Source organism: Benincasa hispida, chromosome 1, assembly GCF_009727055.1.
Source record: "Benincasa hispida cultivar B227 chromosome 1, ASM972705v1, whole genome shotgun sequence".
Lineage (NCBI taxonomy): Eukaryota > Viridiplantae > Streptophyta > Magnoliopsida > Cucurbitales > Cucurbitaceae > Benincasa > Benincasa hispida.
In genome coordinates this window covers 22560402-22588229 of record NC_052349.1, presented here as the reverse complement: position 1 = coordinate 22588229, position 27828 = coordinate 22560402, and the positions used below count along the sequence as shown (strand labels likewise).

At 34.0% G+C, this 27828-nt stretch overlaps 3 protein-coding genes across 7 annotated transcripts; 1 reads left to right on the top strand and 2 right to left on the bottom strand.

Moving 5' to 3' along the window:
• Positions 1-1191: 1191 nt before the first annotated feature.
• On the bottom strand, positions 1192-6585 carry LOC120087581 (protein SMG9-like). Of its 3 annotated transcripts, none has more exons than XM_039044414.1 (8): positions 6115-6585; positions 5605-5713; positions 4519-4634; positions 3507-3626; positions 3215-3304; positions 2919-3067; positions 2095-2215; positions 1192-1653 (listed from the first exon to the last, which is right to left on the bottom strand). In XM_039044414.1, the coding sequence occupies exons 1-8, from the start codon at positions 6346-6348 to the stop codon at positions 1501-1503; spliced, it is 1092 nt and encodes a 363-aa protein (XP_038900342.1). In that variant the 5' UTR covers positions 6349-6585; the 3' UTR covers positions 1192-1500. The 3 variants fall into 3 exon arrangements, with proteins under 3 accessions (XP_038900342.1, XP_038900327.1, XP_038900336.1); XM_039044399.1 differs by having other exon boundaries at positions 2095-2362; positions 6115-6577; XM_039044408.1 differs by lacking the exon at positions 3507-3626 and having other exon boundaries at positions 2095-2362; positions 6115-6578.
• A 3801-nt stretch (positions 6586-10386) lies between these two features.
• On the bottom strand, positions 10387-13891 carry LOC120075556 (50S ribosomal protein L18, chloroplastic-like). The gene is made up of 3 exons (XM_039029434.1): positions 13546-13891; positions 11386-11547; positions 10387-10691 (listed from the first exon to the last, which is right to left on the bottom strand). Exons 1-3 carry the CDS (start codon positions 13744-13746, stop codon positions 10542-10544), a joined length of 513 nt encoding a protein of 170 aa, XP_038885362.1. The 5' UTR covers positions 13747-13891; the 3' UTR covers positions 10387-10541.
• A 2716-nt stretch (positions 13892-16607) lies between these two features.
• Positions 16608-27578, top strand: LOC120082863 (DEAD-box ATP-dependent RNA helicase 50). Of its 3 annotated transcripts, none has more exons than XR_005483309.1 (9): positions 16608-17215; positions 17582-18111; positions 19208-19402; positions 19939-20126; positions 22308-22521; positions 23691-23822; positions 25074-25249; positions 26347-26698; positions 27280-27578. XR_005483309.1 is itself a non-coding variant. In XM_039038224.1 (8 exons), exons 1-8 carry the CDS (start codon positions 16930-16932, stop codon positions 26582-26584), a joined length of 1959 nt encoding a protein of 652 aa, XP_038894152.1. In that variant the 5' UTR covers positions 16608-16929; the 3' UTR covers positions 26585-27168. The 3 variants fall into 3 exon arrangements, 1 of the variants encoding a protein (XP_038894152.1); XR_005483324.1 differs by lacking the exon at positions 27280-27578 and adding an exon at positions 26838-27168; XM_039038224.1 differs by lacking the exon at positions 27280-27578 and having other exon boundaries at positions 26347-27168.
• The last annotated feature ends 250 nt before the right edge of the window (positions 27579-27828 follow it).

The window sequence follows — 27828 nt, the reverse complement described above, 5'->3', positions numbered from 1 at the left end:
GTTTGAAAATAGTTGCGTCAAGCTTTTTTAACACAAAATTTGGTTTTCCTTGTATCACAATTATTTCAAATTTTAAATTAAAACAAAATCAAACAATAATCGACTGACATCCGACAATTATGGAGATAGCATCAGTCTCGCATAATTTGTATCCAACATATTGAAGACAAGCAAATAATCTACCTGTTCACATCCTCCATGATATGAAATAGTTGTAAGAGCATCTATTTAGTCTATAAATAGATTTTTTTTAGGTTAATATATTAAAAAAAAAATTACATCTATAGTTTCTATTTAATTTCTAAGTTTCAAAATGTTACACATTTAATCTTTAAATTTTGAATTTATTTTTAATTTAGTCCATAAATTTCAAATGCTTCGATTTTACCCTTAATATTTGAAGTTTACTTCAATTTGATCCCTATATCTAGAGATTTACACTTTTAATCTTAATTTTTCACTAAATACTAACTTTCCATCCTTTGGAGTTAATTTATGTTAATAAATTAAAAATAGTCAAAAGAATTATAATTAATTAAGTTTCACTACTTTTGTCACTTTTAAAATCTCACTTCTAATTATTTTTAATTAATTAATAGAAATTGACATCAATGAATGAAAATAAATATTTAATGAAAAAATGAAGTTAAAAATGTAAAATCTTGAAATCCATGGACAAAATTGAAACAAATTCAAATCTCAAGAGTAAAATTATAACATTTTGAAACTTAAGAACTAAATTGAAACAATACCCAAAACTTAAGGACTAAATGTGTACCATTTTAAAACCTAGGAACCAAATAAAAACTAGAGCCGAAATCTAGGGACCAAAAAGATATTATCCCCTTAAAAAAAAGGAGGAAAGATTCTTAGGAAGGTTCACCTATTTCTTTCTGTTTGTCTTTTTTTTATATCCATGAATGTCCGGACCGCATCTCGACTAATCTCACGAGGCAATCGACCCTACAACATTTAGAAGTCGAGGAAACTCATAGGAAATTAATTTCTAGATAGGTGGCCACCACGGATTGAACCCTTGACATCTTAGCCATTTATTGACTGTCTCCTTTTTATCACTAGGCCAACTCATAATGGTAGATATTTCTGTCTGCCAATGTATCTGGGTTAAAAAATCATGAAAGCTAAACTTATATAATATGTTGTTAAAGCTCAAATTTATACCATCGTTAATGGATGAATTCCTCTCCATGAATGGATATTTGATGTTGAAGTTCATTCTGTTATCATCGTTCCTACGTCCTAGTATGAACAGTACGATTTAAAAAATAAATAAAAAAATTACGCATCCCCTGAAACGACCCGTCTCGGTACAAACACCCCTAATCTAAAATTTTATTCTAAAAAAAGTTAAAATCTATAACATGTAGGATTGCTGAAGCAAAACAACCGAAGTCATATCAGTAGAATGGATAATTATTGATAAAGTAAGCCTAGTACTAAGGGCTATGCCTTCTGTTAAACAAGAACCATATCATCCAGCTATCTCCTGAACATACCTGAAGATTGAAGCGTTCTTGCATACTCCATTACTATAGGAGAGCTCTTCACTGATTCCCATATCTTCACAGAGTTTTTTAACCAATCGCGTTCCGAAACAGTTCTTGAAAACGATGCACCATTCATGGATAGAACCTGAACGAACACGTTATGAAATGTTGGAGATTCTTTTCCAGCACAGTAAAGACATACTCCTAACTTTTTAGATATATAAAGGGTTTAATTCTGTCTTAGTTCTGCAGTTAATCTTTCACTAATAACTTTTATTTAACCAAAACCTAATTCTTTTGAAAAACCCAACACCTAACTTACAAGTGTATTTGAAATACATTTTCAAGTGTTTGATTTTAAAAAAAAAAAAAAAAAAAAAAAAAAAAAAAAAAAAGTCATTTTGGAAGAAATAAGAGTGTTTAACAACTACTCAAAGTAGATTTTCAAGTGTATTTTAATCAATTTTTATCAAAAGTGATGAGTATTTGAAAGTTTAGGAACTTAAATAAAAAAAGATATAAATTAATAGAGATTTAAACACATGTAATGAGTAGATAATAAATAAGGTAAAAGTGAAGTACAGACCTGATCCCTCAGCTTCCACAGAGCTAAGTTAAAGCTTTCATATTGACCTCTGGTAGAGTCATCCTTGTTCCGGTTGGGGATGACAAGCAATCTTCGATCTTCACCATCTACATCTAAATTCCTGGTATCGGGAACCACAGAGGAAAGTAGTTGCTCACTATGGACTTTTTCAAATTTGTCTCCCATAAATGAAGAGGTTTTAAAATAGTAGGCAAATGCTCTCTTCAGTTGCAAGATATTGTGTGGAACAAGATCTCGATCTTGCACTCTGCACATGATTTAAAGGAAAAAAACAGGCCACCAACCAGTTATTACCATGTTCCTTAAGCAAAATGTCTAATGATTAAGAATTCTTCCAAGGGGGATTGGAACTTCTGGGTTCTTAAGGCGTGCATTTCCTTGCAGATCTTATTTTTACTTCTTAACTAATTCTTCTGTTATTCAAATATTCTGATATTTTTTGGTGTATAAAACTTCTTAATTTATGATTTTTTATGCATCCTGTTTTTAAGTTTCACGACAGAAGATGAACCTGAGGATTTTAGAGATGGAGTTTAGGAGATCAAAATTTCTTATCCCGTTTAAATTATGATTTTCATTACATAATGTTTAAAGTATGGACATTTTACGCTTTTTGGGGGGCTGGGCAGGGATGTGAGAAGTCTGTCTATGCTGTTTCTCCTGCTAGCTTGAGCATATTATAGGATGTTCTTCCAGTTATGTGACTGGTAATAATTTCTTAGTTCACTGACCTTATCCTTATTGAATACATTCTGTATATTGTTGAAAAAAATGTCATCAAAGCTTAGAAAGATTTCACTCACTTCGCATGAACAAAGATTGGAGTTGCCATATAGTCTTCACTTGAAGAAGTTTTTTCTTTGTATTCCTTCTCGGATCCTATATTAGAATTTTGTGGATGAGAAGAAATAGGAGAAGATGGATCGGGCAAGCCGTGTTTAAGCAAGTCAACCTGCAAAAAAAAGAACAATTGGCGACAGCATAAAATTTCAAAATATAGAAGTAAGTGTTAAGATACAGCATTGGCATAAAGTAAAATTCATAACATAATATAGTTAAAAAGAAAATAGGGATCATTAAGATGAAGGATACTACTTACAGTTAACATCAATTGCCACATATTTAGATCATGAACTCCCTCCGATATCACAAGAACAATGTTGCAAATGGACGCTAGAAGAATGCCCAGCTAAAAGAATCCTTGCAGAGCAACGAGAAGAAATTTATAAGATACTATTTTGATGTCATAAGCCACAAAGCAAAAGGAATCCCCCACCATAATAGCAGTTTTCATATAATTGCACTGAAATTGTAAACCTCTCTTCAAATTCCATCTCATCCCCCAAACCCCTACAAAACACAAACAAAAAAGAGCTTCTCTTTGGAATTACCTGGATACTCATAAGTTCATGAGCCAATTCAGCAGATAGAGGTTCACCACTAATAACTGAAATAGTGGATGAACCATCGGGTCTCATAATTTCAGCTAAAACAGAAGGACTGAACACAGGCTGAATTGCCAAATTAGCATGCAAAACTGTAAGTAACAAACAAAAGTATAATACTATACAAATCTCATATGATGAATTCAGAAGATAGATGCATCATCACCAATAGTCAGTCATCCAATAAAAAGATGAAAAGGAGACCACCCATAAAGGAATATTGTTCACTCACTTCAGCTATTTCAGTTTATTTTATGGACTTTCGTTATTCAATTCAATCTAGAGAGACAATGGAAATTTTCAAGGAAAAAGAGGCTCTGAAAAGCAAGATTTGAACAGTAATACAACAATACAACTATCAAACTGGAAAGACATTATTCATATTGAGTGGGCTCGTGTTCTCCCTCTTCTTGATAAGAAAACCTTTTTCTTTTTCATAAGAAGCCAAGCTTTCATTGACATAGATGAAAGGATAAAGTGGAATAAGGTTTCTCATATATCCTTCACTAGCTTGTGCATTTCACTCCTTTTGGAGCTTGTATCCCTTCAACATCAGTTTCTTTTCATTTTTTCCAATGAAAAATTTCGTATTTAGTTCCAAATATATTTTATACACACTCATACGAAGGCAAACAAAAAACAAGCAGCCCTCACACCCAAGTACAGAAAGGGGATCCAATATAAAAGAATTAAGATGATACCTTTTGATAAGAGAACTAGCTTTAATCAAGAACAACAAAAGAACGGAAGAAGGCCAACAATGTACACAGGCCAGACCAACCAAAGGTACATAATAGAGCACATAATAAGATAAAGGATCTCCTCCATTGGTGGAAAAAAAAAAAGGTGATCACAAAAAGATTTAAATAAGAACCCAAAGAGAAGCATAAAATGGAAAGTGAATCAAGTGCTTCCAGTTTTCAACTAACATTGAAAAGAAAAATCATTAGGAAAACACCTGAGTATCCAGAAGTATGATCCTCTCAGAAGAAATTCGGGGCTCAATACCCAATGTACAATGCCTAGCCATTGCTCTAACATCTTCAGATAGTATTGGAAATGGTGGTAACATACCTGGAATATGTACAAAAGGATGGCGCCAATATTAATTGGAAGGACAAATGGGGAACAAAAAAGCTTTTGTCCATGATAAGAAACAGATATTACATTAATATATACCCATTAAAGCATAAAAGTTGTAGCCTTGATAAGTGAATAAAATAATAGGAAGAACGTCAAATTTAAAAGATTTTTTTTAAAAAATGAAAAGACCGACTTTCATTTTGATGCATGAAGTTAAAAAAGAAGGTTGTACAAAAAGATGGCCTAGAACCAAAAAGTTACAAGCAAGGGCTTCGATCATTGAGAGAAAAAAAACACTCAAAGTAGCAAGTGGAAAAAAATTGAAGTAGAAGCCCACAAAGAGGTGTTGGCACGTACCAAGCTCCATTTCTTCAATCAAGGGATCTTTCGCCCCTTACAATTGCTTGATTTTCCTATGATTAAATATTGAAAGTAAAAGTAAAAAAGACATGCTTGCTACAAAATCTTTCATCTGCTCCCCAGGACGACAGCGAAGAAGGGCAATTAATCCAAGAACAGCAATTAATCCGGCTCAGAGCTAGACTAACTTCAAATTATTCAGTTATATATCAAATATTTTATATGCAAAAATGACGTCTTCAAACAATAAGATCCACATCCTCCATAATCAGCTCTCAAAAAACTCAAAATGGCCCAAAACCATAAACGAAGATTTCTGACAAAGTCGAGGTGTTTCATTTTCTATACGAAAAACCTATCATTCTTAAGGGATGTTAACTTTCTAGAGCTTGGTCTGGAGAGGGGATGACCAAGGTAAGTGAGGGCAAGCACGCAGAAACAACAAAACCAAAAGGGGAAAACAGCTAAGCGATCAAGAGGCCAATAATTTTGAACTTGGAGAAGAGGAGAAAGGACTAAACATAATAAGATGATCAAATAAATCTAGAAGTGAATAAAACAGAACAAACAAATTAGAAACGTAGCATCACAGATATCCCACCTGGAGAACTTCCGTCGTAGCCATAAATCTCATTCATAATCGTCGACTTACCAACTCCCGGTGGACCAATTATCCCCACCACCTTGAACTCCGTATTCTCAGTCAAAAACTGGCGAGGAAGAGCAAAACAGATGTTAATCATACTGGTCACCAATTCTCAAACCCGCCCCAACCCATTAAAAACTGCAAGAAAAACCCGGGAGAGAAGAATTCTCCTGAACTGGAAAGTGGTAAAGTGATTTTAAACCAACTGATCCAATTCTATCATCAAAACAAACCAAACAAAAAACGCCCATTTCTGCAGCTGATTAACTGTAAAACTTATATTGCTTTTGTTTCTACTTTAAAGGGAGTGTAAAACATTGACTCACTCGAGCAGTACATCAATCAACAAAAACCTCGAGCCACCCCCATACCCAATTCCACCAATAAATGTATTTCATTTCAACAGTTTTCAATTTCCATAACAAGAAGACGCGGAAGGAAAAATGAGAGTGTGAGATTGTTTACAGGAAGGAAACGGTCAATGTGGAGATCCCAGGAATCAGAGAGAAGATTTAGGGATCCAAGAGAAGGGAGACGGGACCGAATCGATGCTGCTTCGTCGTCGGCGCCGGTGCCGCGCCCAATCTTAGAGTTAATTGGTCCGCCGGTTACGAGGCCAGGCTTTGCCAGAAGGATTTTGGGGGGAGGAGGAGCAGGCGAAGGATTGGAAGAAGAATTAGCACCGGTTGAACCCGCCATTGTCGAAAACCTCGCACCTCTGTGTTTCCTCGCTCGCCCGATCAGCTCCGTTAAATCATGACTCCAATATTATTATTGGGATTTTTAGAGGATTTTGTCCATACAACATTGCAATAGCCTAGCTATTTTATTTTATTTTATTTATTTGAGTAGAAGTACAACAATTTCGGGAATGATAGATCGAATCTCCGATAGATTTTGGGGAAAAGTTTATCGATTATTGTTAACAATGTATTTTTATTTTTGAACGTACAACATATGTGGTGTATAAAGAATGAACTTTTAAATCTATGATATCAAGAGAAGAAAATATATGTCTATGACTAGTTATGTTCATATTCGTTTTGCTTCTTATTTAAGCATTGATATTTTTCCCTTTTCTTTCTCTTCTTCCTTTCCTCGCTCATCTTCATGACCTTTGATCTTCTTCTTCTTTTTTCCTTTGCTCGATTCCTCTCCCTCGAACCCCGTTGTGTTGACAAATTCCATATGTCAAACTTCTCGTGGACAACATGCTAGGTCCATGCTCCATATCTTGTTAAAAACATTGTTAAAATTTAAATATGAATTCTTCTCTCGGTAGGTGGATAAATTGACTAGGGACTAATATATTTATAAATTACAAAGATTAAATTGTTGTCTAATAAAAGTTGACACTTAAATTTAGAAGATTTTCTGAAGTAGGGATTCAATTATTTGAGAGTACAATGGTTAAATTGTTATAAATTTTAAAATATATAAACTAACTTGTTATACACTAAAATTTAATTTGAAGTAAATGGACTTAAATATTACAAATTACAAGTTCATGGTTTGTAAAAAAAATAAAAATTTTATTAACAAATTTGTTATTTTTTAAGTTCATAAATGGTAACTTCGAATAATGATTAGGTTGTTGTATATTTAATCACTTAAAATATGCTCAAATATGTTACAAATTATACATATGTTAGTTGATAATTTTTACACAATATACTTGCACTTAATCTTGGATTTATATTTGCAAACATGAGCATAACTCAAGTGGCATAAGTTGCACAATCAACCTTGAGGATAGAAGTTCGGTTCAAAAGAAAAAAAAAAAACTTGAATTCATATTTATTTTATAAGTAGATTGTTATTTGATTATATTTGTTTTAAATTAAAAAAGAGAGAAAATGTTTGTAAGATATCCCAATAAAAAGAACGGAAATGTAATGACCCAACTTTTCAACATTTACTAACAGGACGTTACCACATGTGTGTAGACCTTAGGTAAAATTTTAACCATTTACTCCAATAAAATTAAAATGATCGAATATGTCAAATAAAATTATAAAATTCCACTAAGACAACTCAAAAAATTTGTTCAGGGTCCCCCTAAAAATATAAATTTAAAATTGGAAAAAGAACTTAAAAGTTTAAGATAAAAGTTCAAGAATTTCAAATACCAAGACTCATTTCAATTCATGAAAACATGAACAAAAGGTTTTGTCTAGCCTCAATGACACAGTTAAGAATTCTTCTTGTCATTCGTCGGTCCATCCTTGCCCTATCTTAAAAACAAATCATAAAAAAAAAGTGAGTATGAAATATTCAATAAGTGGCCTACTACTGGGCTCACTAAGTGAATTTGTTAGCCTCCTTATTTGTGCATCGATGTACATTTTATAACATGGTAGTCATGGTGATCCTGTAGGAACACAAATCATGGCAGTTTAGGTCCTGAAAGAACACAAATCATGGCAGTCTAGTGAACCCGAAAGAACACATATCATGGTAGTCTAGTGAACTCGAAGTACCACATATCATGGAAGTCTAGTGAACCCGAAAGAACACATATCATAGCAATAGTGGTGATCCTTTAGGGACACCGAATCAGTCATAAATGGTGAACCCAGAGGTTCACAAACATAAGATGTACGCTACCCGATAGGAGTGCTAACAGTCACCATCAGTCCAACATGCAACATTCAACATCCAAATTTCGTATCAAACCATAAACATGTCGTCATGATCTTAGTAGCATAATTTACAGGTTTCTAGAACACCCTCAATAGTCCATCCATTAGCAAATCATTCCATCACAATAATATCATGTTTTCATGTGTATATACAATCGTAACATCAACTTAGTTAGGGTGCTGGTTCAAGGGCGGACCAGTAGTAAACCACTTACCTTGGAATTAAGTCCAAATAACTAGCAATTCAACTTCGCAAAACCATGAATCCTGAATAAATCTAAAAACATAGACCGAAATTAAATTCAACGTTTAGGACACAATTCCAATCACAACTTACCCCAAATGTCTCTGAACAACTTACCCAACATGTGGTTTGATCCAATACCACTTCAAAGCTTTAAAATCAACATGATTCAACAACCGTATCACTAAAATCAACCTTTAACTCTAATGGTCAACAACTTTAGATCTTCTAATCAAACCTCCAAAAATCATAATTAAAATAAAAGTTAAGCTAACACGTAGTGGGTATCCAAAAATTCTCAATAAAGACCCCAAACCTTATACAAAAGGACGTCAAACAATTTTAATCTTGTCCAAAAGTACTGTGAGAGTATGTGAAACCCAATTTCAACATCAAAACAATATGGGTAAGCCAAAACTTAAACCAAAATTTGATGGGTATTCATGATCTTACAAGAAAATCCATAAAACACCAAATAACTTACCCAAAATATCAATTTCGGTAACAATGGAATTAGCGGCAGTGGAAGCAATCATAGACGGGCGGCGGACATTGCTGTCAGATGGTGCAAATTGTTTAGGCTAGCGGCTGGTAGTGAGGGTTTTGCATGAGAAGGGTTTGCAAGAGCGAGAGAGAAGGGAGGTTTCCAGTTTTACAGATTCTATCCAATAGCAGTTACGGACAGACTAGAGCTCCAAACAACAATCTAACCATTCAAAACGAGACCTTATATATCTAGAACAGATTGGTCAAATTTCAACATGATCCAAGGGTTCAAACTCCAACAATCGACAATTTTGTGGAATCTTTCGCTGAAAAAACCGAACTGCTATCTTTCTCTCCGATTTTCTGTCTCTTTTCACTCTCATTTAATTTCAAATATCCCAATTCTTTCATTTTTTTCAATTTTTAAAAAGATAAATCAAATGTTTTATCACAATATCTCCAAAATCTCCAAGGAATATATTAAATTAATAAATCAATTAATTTATCTAATTACCTTAATTTAGACTCCAAAAACCAAAATTAAAGGGAATAAAACCCATCAATTTTATACCAATTAAATCCTTCCAAATATTTAAATCAATTTAAAACTACATAAAATTAATTATCTCCTTGATGGTTTTAAGTTTGCTCCAAAATCCAAAAACTAAAGGAAAATAAAGCCCAACAATTTAAGATAATTAACCTCAATTTATCCAGAACTCGGGATGTACCGGAAATCTCTTTTGATCCTAAGTTTTTAGGAATAGGTACATTTGGTCCCTAATATTTCAAATCCATCATTTTAGTCCGTAAGTTTCAAGAATAAGTTTAAAAGATCACTCAACTAATAAATCTATTACATTTACCTAAAATTGATTAAATATAGGGAAAAAATATCTTTTTAGTTCCTAAATTTTAAAAAATAAGTGCATTTAGTAACTTATGTTTCAAATTAGCCATTTTAGTCTTTAAATTTTTAAAGTTCCATCTACAAAAAGATTTATTAAATTTAAATAGAAAAAAAAGTAGATGACTTGTGTGTCAAGATGACTTGAAAATGGAAAAATATATTTTTAATATTTTCCGCCTCTCTCTCTCTCCTCTCTCTCCATTGCCAAATCTTTCCAAGGAACTAAAAAAAAACCCAACTTCTCTTAGTACACCCATTTTCCATAAAAAACAATGCCACAAGTCGGAATGCTACGTGTGTCTTCGCAGTCGCAGGTACAGCGGTTGTCGGGAACTAGAATGTTAGGTTTCTTTGTCTAATACAGTATATGATGAAGTTAGAATCTATTTAGAATGACTTTCTAGATATTTAGAAACAACTTTACTCGGCTTAATTTAAGGGCTAGAGACATTGACTTACCAAGAAAAGATGAATCAATAAATAAATTCCCTCTTAATTTCAGGTCAAACAACCATAACTCTCGTTTAATCAACAGAAATGAGCCCATCTGATAGTATTGTTACAACATACCAAGTTAGAAGATATGGAAAAAAACACACAAAAGGGGTTTTCAGAATTGAAGGCCATGTTCACGAGCCGCATCAGCAAGTGCTTCTACTCGTCCATGGTATGGATATCCACCACGGTCGAATGCAACTTTTGTTATTCCTTTCTCTAGACAAGATTTTGCAATCGCTTCCCCCACTTTCTTTGCCACTTCCTGTAACAACCATATTATCCACATATAATAAGGATTCTGCTTCTATTGAGACGTCTTTTTGGTCTCCAAACTTAATTACATACTTCAACTTAGGCTCGTAAGTCTATGTAGTCTTTGTCATTTATACCATTAGATAAATGACCACGTGACATGCTAAATCAGTCAATATTTGTTCAAATCATATGTCGTGTTAATAAGAGAATGCATGGAGTGATAGGTAGGAGGTAAGCAAACCTTTCTAAATTTAGGGACTAAATTTTTAATTTTTTAGTTAACTCTCTAAAAACTCAAGGACATACAGATAGAACTTATCCATTCACGCAAGGCTATGAACAATAACTAAACTCAATGAGCATGCAATAACATTTTCTAGCTATTTTTCTTGGAACTGATTATAGTTTTCGTTTTTTCTTTTCTTATGTTAATTCATTTCTGTATTCAAGTTCAATATCAAAATCTCTAGCGATGAGTAACCAAATTAGAGGGCCGGTTTTAGTGGATGCTCTCTTATTAGAAGACATTAAGAAGACATAGACATTGAACCAGTGCAACAAAGTTTGGAAAAGGGAGGATGAAAACTAAAGATTATTATATGACTCCAATATGATTCTGTAAGTAAATAATAGGACAAATATATATACACATATATATCTCGGTAGATCAATCAACTAATTCTTAGTTATAGTGAACTCACAATGGTAGGGCCAGCACTGTAGTCTAACCCCTCAGAGATTGATTTCTGCATTGTGGAAACTGCAGCAAGTGTATGCATCTTGGAGTCGTCGATAACCTGTACATACAAATGCTTGTTCGAACGGAACACAGACAACCTTGGCCTCTCTGTCGTTCCTTCAACCTAAGACACAAGATGATTGTTCAGGTGACCTCTACTTTATATCTACATATATACCAGCAAGGATCAATTTGCTATTATAAAGATAACAATTGTGAACCAGAGCTGTTCTGAAGGGATCCAGATGTATAAAAAAAGATTAGAAAGATTCAACTAATCGTGAAACTCGGTTAAAAAAAATTGAAAGAGGGAACTTATCCGTAAATCTCCTGAGTTAGAGCAGGAGGGTATACTGCCCATTAAAAATCCTATAACTCTATTTAACCATTCTAAATGTATTAAAAAAATTTCCAGTTGAAGATAGATCCTATGGCATGAATGGAAATGTCATCTTCCCAAGTGTCATATGCAGGTCGAGGATACGTAGTGTTTTATTCAGATTTGCCCTCGTTAAGTGCAACCTAAGCAACCTCCCTCGCTTAGTCAGCCTTCCAAAACCATCAATATAACAAGATTCTACAACTAAAGATAAAGTGAGCATGCAAGAAAGCTGGAATCAAAATCCAACCCACAAGATACAGAAAAATGCTTCCCAACCTTGTGCGTATCAATAATAATGAAAAAAAAAAAGGAAAAGTGTCAGTCTCACAAGCTCCCTCAATAACAATGACTGCCTCACCAATCTCTTGCTCTCTTATTCTCTTGCCTCTCATGTTCCTTAAATGTTCAATTACATCCTTGCTTCACAGAAAATAGTGTGAATTAACTCTATCCAGAAGCTTGAATGTTTAAATCAAAACCTTTCATTTAAACTTAAAACCTCCTAAATCTCCTCCAATTAGGGAGTCCTTGTGTTTGCACGCAAGCTAATCTCCTTGAAGATGGCTGACTAACTACAGTGTATCTTCCCTTTAAATTTCCTTAGTTATCTTGGATAATTTTCTATGCTTAGTTCCATGTATAAGGAAGATTTGCATTTTAAACTAGTCATCCAATCGATGCATGAACCTGATACATATTGTATGCAAGTGCATGCGTCGTGATCCTCCTGTCCTGGGCATGCTGCACGTATCTTCCATATTAATAACAGTGGTACACAGAATATAGTTCCTTTGTAGCACATAAGGAGGCACTCATTTGTAGAATGGCAGCATTAGATTCAACACTCACGCTGGAACATCCATGTTTTTTTTTCTCTCAACCTTGACAATTTAAGGGTTGGTGTTCTTGTAACATATTTGGCCTCCAGCTTTGGGCGATCAATTACCATCCACCATTTCCATTGTAATCAATTGCGGTTTGACAAATGAGGCTTGTTTCGTAAGTAAAATATAAATAACGAGGGATATCTTTCTTATTTTGTTTTGTGTTCTAGGGCCCAACCTCTTGTTGCCTATCTATTCTTTGTACAAGCTACTTCTTCCTATGAAGTTTGGTTTCTCCTACAAATAAATCTACTTTCAAGTCATCTAAGGTCCAAAGGACCGAAATGTAAATCTTAGCAGATCCAATCTCCAAACCAGTTCCGGTTACAGCTTTGATGATGACTATCATTTGATGCCGAGAAGACTATACTAATTCTCTTTAGAAGTTTTGACTCCCTGCAATGACAAATAACAATTTCTTTATTATGTTCCCTCTTTCGCTCAGTCTTCAGAAATCCAGGACTCGTGAATCGGAGCAGGTGACAAAGTTCTAAGAAACAAGTACACCTCTTAGCAACTCTAACCAGAATATCTAAACTAAAAAAAACGATGAATTGATAAGCTATCAGAATAATCATTTGGAAGTTCACAATAAATAAATACCTAAAATTAAACAATATCCGCACGGGAGTACATGAACAACGTTTAGCACATAATATAGGGGAATAAGATGAAACTCAGATACGTCTAATTACAAGAATTATCGAAAGAACCCCTCCATTTCCAGTGAACCCCTGAAACTATTCAAGGTACAGATGAATGTTGAACAAGAGAATCGCGGAATTAGCACAACAAAGTACGCGAAGGAGGGAAGGCATCAAAATTTAAAATTGGGGAAATTAGAGTGTGCAATTACCTTCTTCCTGATGCGAGAATGGCGAGCTGAACGGTCCTCCCGTCTGGTCGTAGCCTGAGCTTCAACAACAAGAGAGTGACGGCCGGAACTTGAAGTGGTTGCCGGAAAATGAAGGTGAGGACGGTTGCGAAGGTTCTGTGAGTAAGAAACGCTTAGAAAGGAAGTGCCGAGAAATGATAAAGGAGCAGTGGCTGAAGCCATTGTTGCTCTGGTTATCTTCTTCTTCTTCTTCTTCTTGGGGTTATTGGTTTAATTCTTTTGTAGTTGAGTTGGGGGGTTGCCTTGCCTTTGCCTTATCCACTTGTGCAGCGGTTTTTCAACATGGAATTTCATGCGAGATTGGCAGATGATGATGGAAAATCCAATATATAACTAACTAGGTTTAAATTATACATATTTTAGTTCCGTTCTATTTTAGTACCTAAATTTTTTAAACCATCCGGTTTAGTCTTTAAACTTTTATAAATTATTCATTTTAGTCCTTATTATTAAAATTATTTTATCTCTTTAACAAAATGTGAGAGAATTTGTATTTTTGAATGACTAGGCTATAGATGTATTGAGTAAAATGGATGTGGAGTAATACCAGCAATCAACAAACTAAAAAAAAAAAAAATTGAACTAAAAATGTATTTTAAATCATCTTGCTTTGTCAACTTATTCAAAATTGAAACTCTAGAAATTTTAGTATAGCTAACTTATTTGGTAACCTAATAATCTTAAATACAAGTCACCTCGTTATTTCAAATAGTTAACAAAATCTTAATATAGCAAGGACCAAAATAAACACTTTTTAAAAGTAGTTCGAGGACTACAACTAACATTTTTAAGGGACCAAAATAAAATAATATTCAAAGTTTGAGAACTAAAGCAGACATTTTTAAAAGTTAGGAACCAAAATAAAATATTATTCAAAGTTTAGAGATCAAAATAAGATTTAAACTAAAAAATTAAATAAAAAGCTAAAAGGGTAAAAGAATACCTAAAAATATATTTATCATTAGTTATGGACGAAAAGAAATAGTTACTATCTCATTTCAAAAATAACTTTTTAAAGTTTCAGAAGTTGTATCGATAACTTTAATCTAAAATTAAAAAAATATAGTTAGTGCTAATGGATGATGAAATCGTTTATCTATACCTTATCACATCCTTCTTCCATTTTATTTCAACCTATGACCCGTCATTTTTCTTTTTTCTTTTTTAGATTTTTCATCTTTTTTTCTCACTTCTTCAATATCTTCTCAATCTTCCATTTTTATTTATCGATCTCTAAGACCTTTTCTCTTTCTTCTCTTTTTCCCTATTTTTTTGAATTCAACATATTTAAATAAACTCTCTCATTTCTAAGCTACTCAAACATACATATAAGATTTCGAACATTAAAATTGTCAATTGCTTTGAAGTTATCTTGAAGGATGAACGAATCAATTTGAAAACAACTCATATAAATACTTTCAATTTTCATATAGATACTCTAATTTTCTTTCATATGTCAAATTCTTACACCAATTTTTTCAACAACCAAAGAACTCAAAACTTAAGTATAAAACCCACAAAATTCCAAAATTAAAATCTCCCAAATACAAAAAAGGGCAAACAAAGGAATATCATTTTCAAATTATTGAAAAAACTTAATGAACTAACCTCAACAAATAGACTAATTTGAATGATAAAAAGGTAAATAAAGTTAGTTTCTAATAAAATATAACCTTTTCGAATTGATTTTAATATATTATATAATTTAGTCATTAAATTAATTTTTACTAAAATCAATGTACATAGATTTGAAACTCTAAGAAGATGTTTGGGGCACTGAGTTAGTCCGTGGTTATTATAGCTAGTGGATTATAATAGTCCGTTGGTTATAATAGTTAATCTTTAGGATGCAGACTATTTTAGTTTGTGTTATAATAGTTAGGGGTCGTTTGAGGTAATGACTGTTATAAGACGATAATAGCTACCTCTTGCTATCGTAAATACTATTTTGTAGTCCCCAATTAGCTATAATCAACATTATTTTAAAACCTTCATTTGCTATCATATTTACTATTTGCTACAATTTTTACTATTTTGTATTAATCATTTTTTATTATTTGTTATAGTGTTTACTATTTCATTCTCAAGTTAAAATAGTTTATACCTCAAATACAAACTATTATAACCCAAATCATAACATAAGACTACAATAACCAACTCCCTATCTCAACATCCCATTAGTGTTTGAGTGTAAACTATCTTTGTTTGGGTAGGAAATAGTAACACTATAGTAAATAAGAAAAGAGAAGATGAGGGAAAAATAATAAATACTGTAGCTAATGGTAAATTGTGTAGCAAATATGGTTTTAAATACTAATACTGGTGCACACCAAGGATTAAAATATCGATGTCGATATCGATATCAAGATTTCAATTTTATGATATATCAATATCGACGATTATTTCTATAAACCACGGAATTTATAAAAATTTATTTAGATTAACAATTAAGTTGTTTTTGCTCTTAAACTAAGTTTTAGATATTGTTATCAGTATTCATTTGGACTAATATAGATGACATTTTTTTTGTTTTACAAGCACTAATAAAAATGTTGTAGATATTCATGGATATTTAATATTGATAACAAATCCTTTCTTTAACTAGCAATGGTTTCAAGTTCTTACTTTAATAAGTTCAATCTGAATGTGTCATTTTCTTTTGAATAAAAAAAAGCCAGAGTCAGAGCCCTTTGCTTTTTTGATCTCACTGTCAGTGGTGATCATCTAGACATGACATTCAAACTATATCTATGAAATATTGGCATGTCGATTTAATAGAGAAAGATGAGATTTTTGCGAAAGGCTATCAACATAGACGTATATAGATATAGTGAGAACCACTAAAGCCTAGCAAAGTCACTATCAATAAATTTTCGAGCAATTCTCAACCAACATATGTGATTCATTCTCGTAAAGATTCTAACACATAGAGGACTCCTAACCTTCAATAATTTGAACACTTTGTTGCATCTTTAATATAAATCACTATATTTGGTGTTCCAAATATGAGATGAACTATACTAACCCATTCAACTGACCTCGAGTTGGTGCCTCTAAATCTCTAGGTGGATAATGCATATTTCACGCGTATTTGGCGCCATTATCCTAACGAAGACAATGCAACTAAATAATCTGAGCTGATTCCGCGCAATCCTCTTCTAAGTTCTAACCGGTGGCAAAAACAACCGTAGAAGTATAGCAATTCGCTTCTTTCAGTTTCGGATTTTTTTTTTTTTTTTTTTTTTGCAATTCCATTGTTGCTTCCAAACCAATCCAAATCCCATTTGAAGAAGACGATAGATAGTGCTTATATTCAATCCACCACCTCTCCGCCGCCCGCCGGCAATGGCCAGAGCTCCCATCCACACGCCGGCCAACTTTCTGACCTCTCGAAGCCTTGAATCGTGCTACTTACGACGCCATGGCTGCCTCCGCTCGCCATTTCTGAGCCACTCGCTACGCCCAGTTCCCGCAAGCAAGTTGGTGATTGTTGGTGGTTGTGTAGTCGCCGGTTACGCTCGCAAATCGGTGGATTCTGTTGGAGTTTACCAGCTCACTGATGATGAGGACTTTACCGTTACTTCCTCGGAGGAATTGCGTCACGATGGAGATGAGACAGACGATGATGAAGGTGCTTCTCTCAACTCTCTTCAGTTAATTTTCGTAATGTGTAGAATTATCGTTAACTTAATTTCTGGTTTATCTTAATATGCTAGTTGTTTCCGTGCTAGACGGATAAATATGGAGTCGGATGCTTATTTTATCCTGTAATTTATCTGTCTTGTTAAAGAATGCGAGGTTCCCCCTTTCGAATCTGCAAGTAATTTGATCGAAGCTCTTAAGTTAAATTGGTGGTTCTCTTTCATCTTTATGCTGATAAAATGTTGTTTATGGTCCGAGGAATATATTCATGTGATATTATTACCAATCGTTTTATGTTAGATTTCCTTGTTTTATCCAATCGAATGCTCAAACCAAGATTTTTCCTTATATACAGGTATTGAGACTTCAGGGACACGTAGAAAGATATCTATTGGAAGTTTTGGAAGATTGAAAACTCAGAAAGTTAGGGCAATTGTGACGAAAGGCTCTAGGACGAAGGTAGAAATAAGAGATGATGTCCGTGTACCAACTCCTGGAGATGGGTCATCTCATATATCTGATCGTTCACACTCTAAAGTTAAAACTATGGGAGAAAAGAAGAGAGTAAATGCCTTGAGAAGTGTAGAAAAGTCAAGACCATCTGAACTGCAAGATAGAGATAGAGACAGAGATAGACAACACAGAACAGCCCCCAATTTATCTAGATCCGAGCCATTAGTTCCGGAAGGTTCTGCTGCTTACTTCCGAGGATGGGGCTCTAGAGGGCCCTATGGTTCTGAATATGAACCAACCGAGCCTAAACAACAGAAATTTTCCTCAGAGAAGGGCTTTTATAGCCGAAAGTCATTTAAAGATCTTGGGTGCTCTGAATATATGATTGAATCATTGAGGAAGCAGAATTTTGTACGGCCTTCACAGATTCAGGTACATGATGTATGATATGATAGAATTATACTCCGCTTACCATGAGTGAAGAGACATTTCTCTAGAATTTAATGTAGATTTTTAATGATAACTGCTGCAATTTCATACCTCATGTTTTCTTATTTCCATCAAAAGATGTATCAGATCTTTTGGCCATCTCATTTATTGGCAGTCAAGTATACGTTTGTGGTGCCCAGTACTGTGTGCCCTTTTCCTTGTTCTTCTTTAGTCTATCTTCAGAGGCACACTCCTTATTCAAGGTTGCTAGGTTATAGCTCTTTGGTGTCGTCAAGAGTGTCTTGTTAACAAAGTAGATCTCTTTGGTGAAGGACAGAGTTTGGTTCTACTTATACTTTTGGATGCCAGACTGGCTCTTGGATGACAGTTTATTAGTTATCTCAAAGGCACCTTACTTTGTCATGGTTGGTCTTATTGGCATCATTGCACACTTATATTTAAAACTTCAGTGTTTAGAAAAGCTATTCTTTTCTATATCCTATCTCCTGTATCCTATGTTATTTCAGAATTTATGAACTTTACAATATATTTGTTCTTGTATTTACTCTTGTTTAAATATTTCATAAAGTTTAGAGAAAATGTTGACCACTGATATTGTTCGGAATGAATTTCTTGTATTCTAAATTAGATTGGAATGAATTTCATAGGTGGATTAGGCTAAATTTTCATGAGAGGAAAGGTTGACCACTAATGCTTAGAATTTAGGAGGAAGGAAAGATCTTATTTTAAATTTTGTCTGAGCATAGGACCATGAAAATTTGGAGTTCTTGGATAACGTATTGAATGGTTGATTTTAATTTCATTCTGGTTGATCTTGAAATGATCTTCATTTGAGTTTTTTGTTATTCTCTTTCCTGTTAAGTAAATGGACCAAATGAGCTTGGAATGGGAAAAAGATTCAGTATTTTCATGAAGCATGGAATACAAAATTAGTATGGTAATCGATGAAGATTGATTTGTTTAGTTTGCAAACCTTCTAACTAAAAATGAAGTGTATTCATTTGCTACAAAGAGTTATAAGAAAAGCAATTATTACAGTGCTTACTTGTGCTTTTATATGAATAATGAATAATGGCAGGCCAAGGCATTTGCATCGGTTATTGAAGGAAAGAGTTGTATAATTTCTGATCAAAGTGGATCTGGTAAGACATTAGCATATCTTGCACCATTAATCCAGCGTTTGAGGCAGGAAGAAATTGAAGGACTTGAAAAATCTTCTTCACGAAGTCCCCAAATTGTTATCATTGTGCCGACTGCAGAATTGGCTTCTCAGGTGGATTATTTTTGCAGCAGTATTCTAAGAGTGCTTCACAGTTTTCTTCTATTGCACATTTTTTAATACCGTTTTTATCTTAACGTTTTACCTCCGGTTGATTATTTCAGAAAATTCACATTTATATGGATGCAACTTCTGTTATGAACTGACGAGCTTCAGATTAATGACTGTTTGTCATCAACTAAAATCTATGAATTTTCTGTAGTAAAAATCTAAATACTGGAGAAATACTTAACATACATGAAATGAATAAATTTCAAGTATAGCTGTCTCATGTTATGGAATAACAGGGAGAAGACTATTTTGCATTTGCTCATGGCTAGCCTCTTATATAGGCTTATGTGTTGAGGGAAATGGACAAAGTATTAGCATATCTAGTAACTTAAAAGGGTTCATTAGGAACTAAATCGCAGAAATCAACCCTGCAGGCACCAAGGCAATAACCAAATATGCTTCGTTTAAAATTACAAGAATTATGCCAGTATTTTTCTTCATTGGGTGGGTAAAGTTTGACAACAATCTGAATTTGACAGGTCTTAAGTAATTGCCGATCCATTTCCAAATCTGGAGTGCCATTTAGGTCTATGGCCGTGACAGGTGGTTTCCGGCAGAAAACTCAACTTGAAAATCTACAAGAAGGTGTTGATGTTCTAATTGCAACTCCTGGTCGTTTGATGTTTCTAATAAATGAAGGCTTCTTGCTGTTATCAAATCTAAGATGGTAATCCTGTTCTTCTACAAGTTTTTTTTTTTGTTCCCTTCCCTTTTTTTGTTAGATTCTATTGGCTCTCCTTTCATTTTCAATTGTAGGTCCTAATTTATTTTGACATAGTAAGAAACTTTCTTTAACTTGATTATGCATTCTTCTTTCAATTCAAGATATTAAACGTACATATGATTTCGAAGCCGACGTTGTTTTGCCGTAGATGCAGAATTCCATGATTTATCAATATATTTTGGAACCATAATTTTTATTTTTATTTATTTATTTGTTATTATTATTATTTTGGATAAGAAAGAGAAAGGATTCATCAAAAGAGGCCAACCAAATGCAGCCTAGTGGGCAAAGGGACAAGGAGTCCCTTCCCCAACAAAGTTGCTAGAAGACCTTCCGGCCTTGATTAACGGGGAAGGTGGATATTGTTAATTTGTTCCATTGTGGAAAACTCCTATACATAAATTGTAAAAGACAAAAGAATTATGCTAGGATCCATTGTCCAGGCAGTGTCTACATCTTAGGATAAGAAACTCTTAACTATCGAAGCTTTATATCGACATATTTATTTTAGGTTAAAAATAACTTTTAGTCCTTAAACTTGTATAAAAGTAACATTTTGGTCCCTGAACTTTTAAAAGTAACAATTTGGTCATTGTACTTTAAATTTGGTAACAAATTAGTCCTTTGGTTAAAACATTCTGTCAGCTTGCCATTTTCTTCTTCTCCAGAGATTTTTATTTTTATTTTTTTAACCGAATGTTTCCCTAACAAACTACGACCAAGATTTGAAGAGTTCAGCAAATATGTCGACTTCCAACTGGAAAAAAAAAAAAAAAAGAAAAGAAAGAAAAACCATTGAGGATGAGAAGATTCACTCCTCAAATCTTTGAAATTTGTCAATATTTACATAATTTGTCTTGGCTTTGGCTAAGTGGGGTGGAGGAGTCTTTAAAAAGCAAAAACCATTTCCACCAACTCTTTTCAAACCAACCCACCTACCATTGCATAACTTGGACTGGTTTCAGAGGACTCATATGCTATAGTGGGAGTAAGAGCGAAGCAGAGAGAGAGGGAAATGACCCAAGCAAGCAAAATCTGTAGTGAACCCTTCAATTTCTTCATTAAATTCTGATCAAATCTTAAAAGCCCCCAACATCGTAATCACCATTTGTTGGAGCTATGGAATTTTGAGTTTGGAAATATGGTGGTATAATGAGGGTAGACTTTATCATGATAGGAGTTAGCAGCGTTGTTCCTCTCAAGGAGATTTCACCCACTTGCTTGTGTGCTATTAAACCCTTTCTAATCGAAAAACAACTTGTTAATGAAGAAAAAAGCAAAAAAGAAGAAGAAAAAAAGTCTAGAGAAAAATAGGATGGCAAGTTGACAGAATTTTTAACAGGACTAAATTGTTACCAATTTTAAATCACAGGGATCAAATTGTTACTTTTAAAAGTTTAGGGACTAAATTGTTACTTTTATGCAAGTTTAGGGACTAAAAGTGATTTTTAACCACTATTTTAAGTTCTAGTTAAGTTGAATGTTGCATTATAAGGCTCTTTAATTTCGATCAGTTATCCAACTGAAAATTTTCATTCTGAATACTATTTATATAAAAGCACATGATTAATTCACAGAAGCAGAAAACTGTTCTAACCTTTAATATTTTTATTCTGATTATTAGTTAAATCTGAGTACCTGTGCTTGTTTTCTGAAAATCAAAATATTATTGTGATGTAATGAATAATTTGTGCAGTTTCAGCCCCTCCCGCTGGGTCATAGTACTCTTTGAATGTTTATTTTATTTGGATATGGAACAGAGGAAACATATATATTAGAGTATAAAAAAAGATCAGAAAGAAGGGACAAAAAACACACACAGGATACATATCTGATGTCTCATGAAGGTCTTTGAGTTTGATATCATAATATACTTCAATATTTTATTCAATATACTATTCAGATAACGAATCAGTTATTGCCTCTTAGTGGCTGACTTTTACCCATATTAATAACCCAGCTATGCTGGGGTCACTATTAGTGCTCCAGACTTCGTCAAAATTACTGCTGCTTTTTCTAACTCCTTCCTGCTTCCTCCAGTGTAATTATTTCTTGCTTTCCGCTTGAAGAGTTGTTTATATGATGTTGTGCCTGTACTAATAGTCGAAAAACCTTGTGCTACAGTGCTGTAATGGACGAGGTAGATATCCTTTTTAATGATGAGGATTTTGAAGTTGTATTGCGGTCTTTAATGAAATCTGCACCTGTTAACACACAATATCTATTTGTGACTGCAACTTTACCAGTTGACATATACAATACATTAGTAGAAAATTTTCCTGATTGTGAAGTGATCATGGGACCTGGAGTTCACCGGATAAGTCCTAGCCTGGAAGAGGTTAGTCTTTAATCAATATCAGTTCGTCTCTTTTATACTTTTCCTAAATAATCAGTGATTGATCAAATAAAATGCTGTTTCATTGATACTGCATAGGTTAGTGCATATAGGAAGTTGGTAATTCTTGTGTTCATTGCAGCTCTGAGTGCTCTGATAGTGTGAAAAAGGTGGTTCTGGCTTTTCCATGGCAGCAATATAAATGATTGTTGTGTGTGCAGTGTGTGGGTCTGGGAGGAGATGATTGGTGTATTAGTGCTTATCTTGTCAGACAATGTCTCAGGTTTTTGGAAGGTGTATTGTACTCTTGTTGAACAGGAATAAAAGATCAGTGTGTTTCTTCATTTCTTAAAACTTGAGGAAGTATAAACCATAATCTTTATTATTGTTGGATTTTTTATACATTTCTATTCACATTTCTGGCCCTTTTTCTAATTTGTAAATGGTCTATCCCCTGTATAAAAAGACGTTTATTTGTGATTCTTCTAATTTTATTTCTTCTTGAAATTCTATAGTTTATTATTATAAGTCTAATGTACTTAGAACTTAAGGTAGGTGGCCCAATAATGTCTCAAGAGTGGTGCAAATGGAAAATTCTGATCTATTAGTCCAAGAAGCACGTATATGTAGGAAATGACACGGATATGGTGACACATCATTTTTTATTAGTTTAGGACACAAATACGATTAGTGTTTGATGCGTGTCTAACAGCTGTTGGCCCTATTTTGACTTTGTACAACTAGTATCAAACACATCTATTACACTAACAAGTATTTGATACATGTCCAAGTATCTGACACATGTATCGAATATGGACACACTAGCCAAACTAAAATGTCCTTTCTTTTTAGCTATTAACAGACCACTCGAAAGCGACGGAGGAGGAGATTGGATCAGGGGAGTGGGTATGGGAGGGACATGAGTAGATTTTTTGTTTCCTCCTTTCAAACCACACAGTTTGTTTGGTATAATGTTGGATTCTTTGAACTTAAGGTGGCCAACCGATGTCTTAGTACTTGCTGCATGTAAGAGCAGGATACAAATGGAAAACTCTAATCTATTTATGGATCACTCTAATTTGGCTCATTCATGTTTTCCTCATCCAAGAAATATAGGATACTTGGCCTTTTTTCTGTTTATGTAAAGTGACGAGATATCTGTTCTTTTCCAGGTTCTTGTAGATTGTAGTGGTGAAGATGAGCAGAACAAGACACCGGATGCTGCTTTCTTGAATAAGAAAGATGCCCTCTTGCAGATTGCTGAAGGAACTCCAGTCTCGAAAACTATTGTCTTCTGTAATAAGGTACATTCAACTTTGGTTTAGAATCGAGGATGTTCTCAGCTCCCTGGATTGAGTGGATTTAATTTTCCACCATTTATCAGTAGTTAAAAGAGGAAGATTAAGGGCTCCTTGGGAGAACTATACGAGGATGCATAGTTTCTCAAGAAGAGGTCAACTTTAATTGCTTTGGGTCAGCAAGGCTGGCCGCTTAATTACCTTTTGATTTGTCTTGCAATATAGTTAATGGAACTAGAACAGCAAACAAGCATATTTTGTTGGAGGGTGTGGATGAAGGAAAAGAAATTCATTTGGTTCACTGAAGATTAGGAATGAAGGATGGAAGAGGGGATGAAAATTGGGTCCCCCCCCACAAATAAAGCAATATAAGAAAATGTTGAGGGGACTTCCAAATGAAACATGTACTCTCTGAGTTTCCAATTTCATTAAAATAAGAACTTGAAATTCAAAATCACGCTTGAGATAAATAGATTGTTTGGGGTGCCCAGGAAGGTTTTAAGAATTCAGTGGGAGTAATCTGCAAGACCTGGAGGATGCTTAATTTTCTTATTTTCTGGTTGAAATTTGTTTTTAGTAATTTCTTAAGAATTCACTGGGAATAATATTTAGGGTTCGTAAGCTTCAATAGGATTTTTTCCCCTTGTTTCCTTTCCTTTCCTTCTTCTTTAAAGAATTCAGATTTGTGTCATGATAAGGGTCTTCCAACCCAATGAGGCAAAATACAAGACAAACAGCCCTGGGATATTGCGAGAGATCCCAAACTCTCCCTTTTCTTGCGATTCAAAAATCTACCTCCTAACTATTACATCATCCCATGTGTATTTCTCCTTCCATAGATAACTTATTCCTCACATCATTCTCTTACTCTCTACCCCTGTCAGATGCAAGTAGAACCACATTACCAGTCAGTATCTGTGTTACGCTCAACATTCATCTCCTGTTGTTGGGGTGGGAGGGGGGGGGTGGGTGGCTGCCGTGTTATTTCAACTGCACTGGAAAGAAATAAAGGGATCTTTGGAGGATATACTTAATAAGTAGAATACTAAAATAGTGGTCGTATTTCTTTTTTGGTAAGTTTGCTTTGCAAATGGAGTTTTTCATGTTCTTTGAGACTGCTTAGTATTCTTATTCTCTCATGTTCATTCTCAATCAATATAGTTTCATTTTTGACCAAGGAACAAAATAACGAATAGAGGAATTGTAAAATTTCCAAAGTTTTTACTCTTTTGTTTGTTTCTTCGTTGAATATTGCAGATTGAGACATGTAGAAGAGTTGAAAATGCATTGCAGCGTTTTGATAAAAAAGGTAGCCACTTGCAAGTATTTCCATTTCATGCTGCCCTAGCAAGAGAGTCACGGCTTGCAAATATGGAGGCATTCACTAGTTCTCGTTCTGACCAAGTATCCAAGTTCTTGGTTTGCACTGATAGGTACTTTTACTATTCCATAACCTATTACACAATGGCCAGAAAATTCACCCACTCGATAAGAGCTTTTTTCCTCTTAATTGCCTTTAAACTAAAAACATGTTCCACTGGAAGTTGTTTGATAGAATACATGGTTTAACTCATGGGATCCCAAAAGACTAGAACTATTTGTTCCATGAGAAACCAGAATTGGACAATGCAGAAACAAAGAACCTCCATCTTTCCAACAGAATCACACATATAACAAGGAAAATTTGTCAATTCCATATGATTTGATAACGATACTTTTAGAAGTTTGTCTCCAAATCAGCACCTGAATCATTCTGGAACTTTCTCCCATAAAATGAACCTAGAAGAGCTATTTCTGGTCCCATAAGACAAAAGACCGAGGAAAGAGTAGACCCACAGGAAAAAGACAAAAGAAGTCCATGAGATGACAAACTCGAGGAGACGTGTAGGGTTGGGACTCAGATTCTTTTATTGGAAGAAAAACTCGAGATGAAACCCTTTAAAAGGGACAAGTAATTAATAAGATTAAATTAAAGTTATCCTTTAATTCAAATTTCAAAAGAATTAAAATGTCAATACATAAGAAATACTATTAGGGTACAAAGTAGAATTATCTAAGGAATTTCTTTGTCATAATATGTCAAAGCGGCTTAAGACACCTATATTTTGCGAATGGTTTGTGGAACAATCCAAACCTCTTGAAATTCTTGAAATTTTGTAATGTTCTTTTCCTAAAGGCTATATTAGTAGCATTTCTGTTAATTTTTACCCCAATTTCTGGTCCCTAGCACAATTGTTCTAGTTTTTTTCATGTTCTTTTAAGAAATCTTGTTTCCCATTTCCACGCAATGACTAAGACCTACAAAGAAACTGTTTTTCTTGTTTAACTCGGACCGAGTAATTTTATGAGGAAAGTAAAGAATAACTACTTATTCTATATGTACAACTCAGTCGATCAGAAGGGAATATGCTTTATGATAATATTTTAGATGTCAGAAGTTTTTACTTCAATCTACATAGAAGGATGTTCAATGAGCATATTTTTTTTTTAAAAAATAATAATAAAACGAATCTTTCGAAACTATTAACAGGGCATCACGTGGAATTGATTTTCCAAATGTGGATCACGTCATACTCTTTGACTTCCCCCGTGATCCTAGCGAGTATGTTCGACGTGTTGGAAGAACTGCCAGAGGTGCTACAGGAAAAGGAAAAGCATTCATCTTCGTGGTTGGAAAGCAGGTGTCCCTTGCACGGAGGATAATTGAAAGAAACAGGAAGGGCCACCCGTTGCACGATGTGCCATCTGCTTATGAGCTTACATACTAAATAATGGCTTGTTAGAAGAAAGCAGATGCCATTACCGGAAGAGTTGCTGAATTACCAAGCTGGAAATTGAGCTTTAATGGAATGCAGTTGCCTCCCCTGCTATCAGATAATGAGGTTTTCTCCCCCTTTCCTTTTGTCTCTCATATTAAATTTCTGTTATATGCCAGCTTAGTCGTACTTCAGCCAACAAATTGTTCTAAGTCATTTATTTTACTTAAATATTTTGATAAAATACTCCAAATCGTTCTTACAGAAGACCTCTTTTCTCCGGAAGTGGCTACCAAAGGCTGTTAGGAAGAATTATCCATGTTTAACCTCTTGTTTATTTAAAATTTCGTTCAATCTTTCAAATGAATTGTTACAAGATTCTAGAATTGATTTTCCCCCTTTTTTTTTAGTTCAACAATTATGATGGTGGAAATCTAACATCGAACCATCAATTTTACAAGCGGGAATTGGTGTAGTAGATCCACTAATCATAATTGGCTTAGATATAGTTAATGTATGTACACAAAAGTAAATATAAATTGAATAGTTGAATTTTGGTATGAGCAATTGATTGGTTCATGTTATTATGATCGAAATTTAGCACTAGTGATGTAAAACGTATGTGGTTAGAGAATACCTTTAAAAGATTGTCTAGCAAATTCCCATTAATACTAATTGAATGGGTTATAATTCTTTGTGATTGACAGAGTTTTGATGCATTGATATCGACCAAGAACCACAAATGCTTAGCCCAATTGTGAGGACGGCTGCTACAGTTTGTGGTTCTTTCCTTTTCTATTGGCTTTTTAGGTCTACAACTTACAAGAGACAATGAAAGTTCCTTATAGTTATTTATTATATTATTATTTTTCCTTTTGCCAATATATGTAGAATGAGTGAATTGAAACTCTGACCTCTAAATCGATAGTACAAGCTTATATCAGTTGAGCTATGTTCATGTTGATAAAGTTTCCAATAATTGCAAGAACATATGCACTCAATTGAGTATTTGTTTTGAGTCTTGAAATCTTTGATATTTTCACCTACTACTATTTTGTTCAATACTAGAACTTACAATGTCGATCCTAGATTGACATTAATCCATACCTACAATGTCGGTTTTGTTCTTATTTTACAAATATGTGGTTCAAAATATTTGCTTTATCATGCATAATGTGTTCTTATAAAATATACCTATGGTCCATTACACTTTTTAATTTTCGAAAATTAAATTAAGAATGTTAATTCTGAAGGAA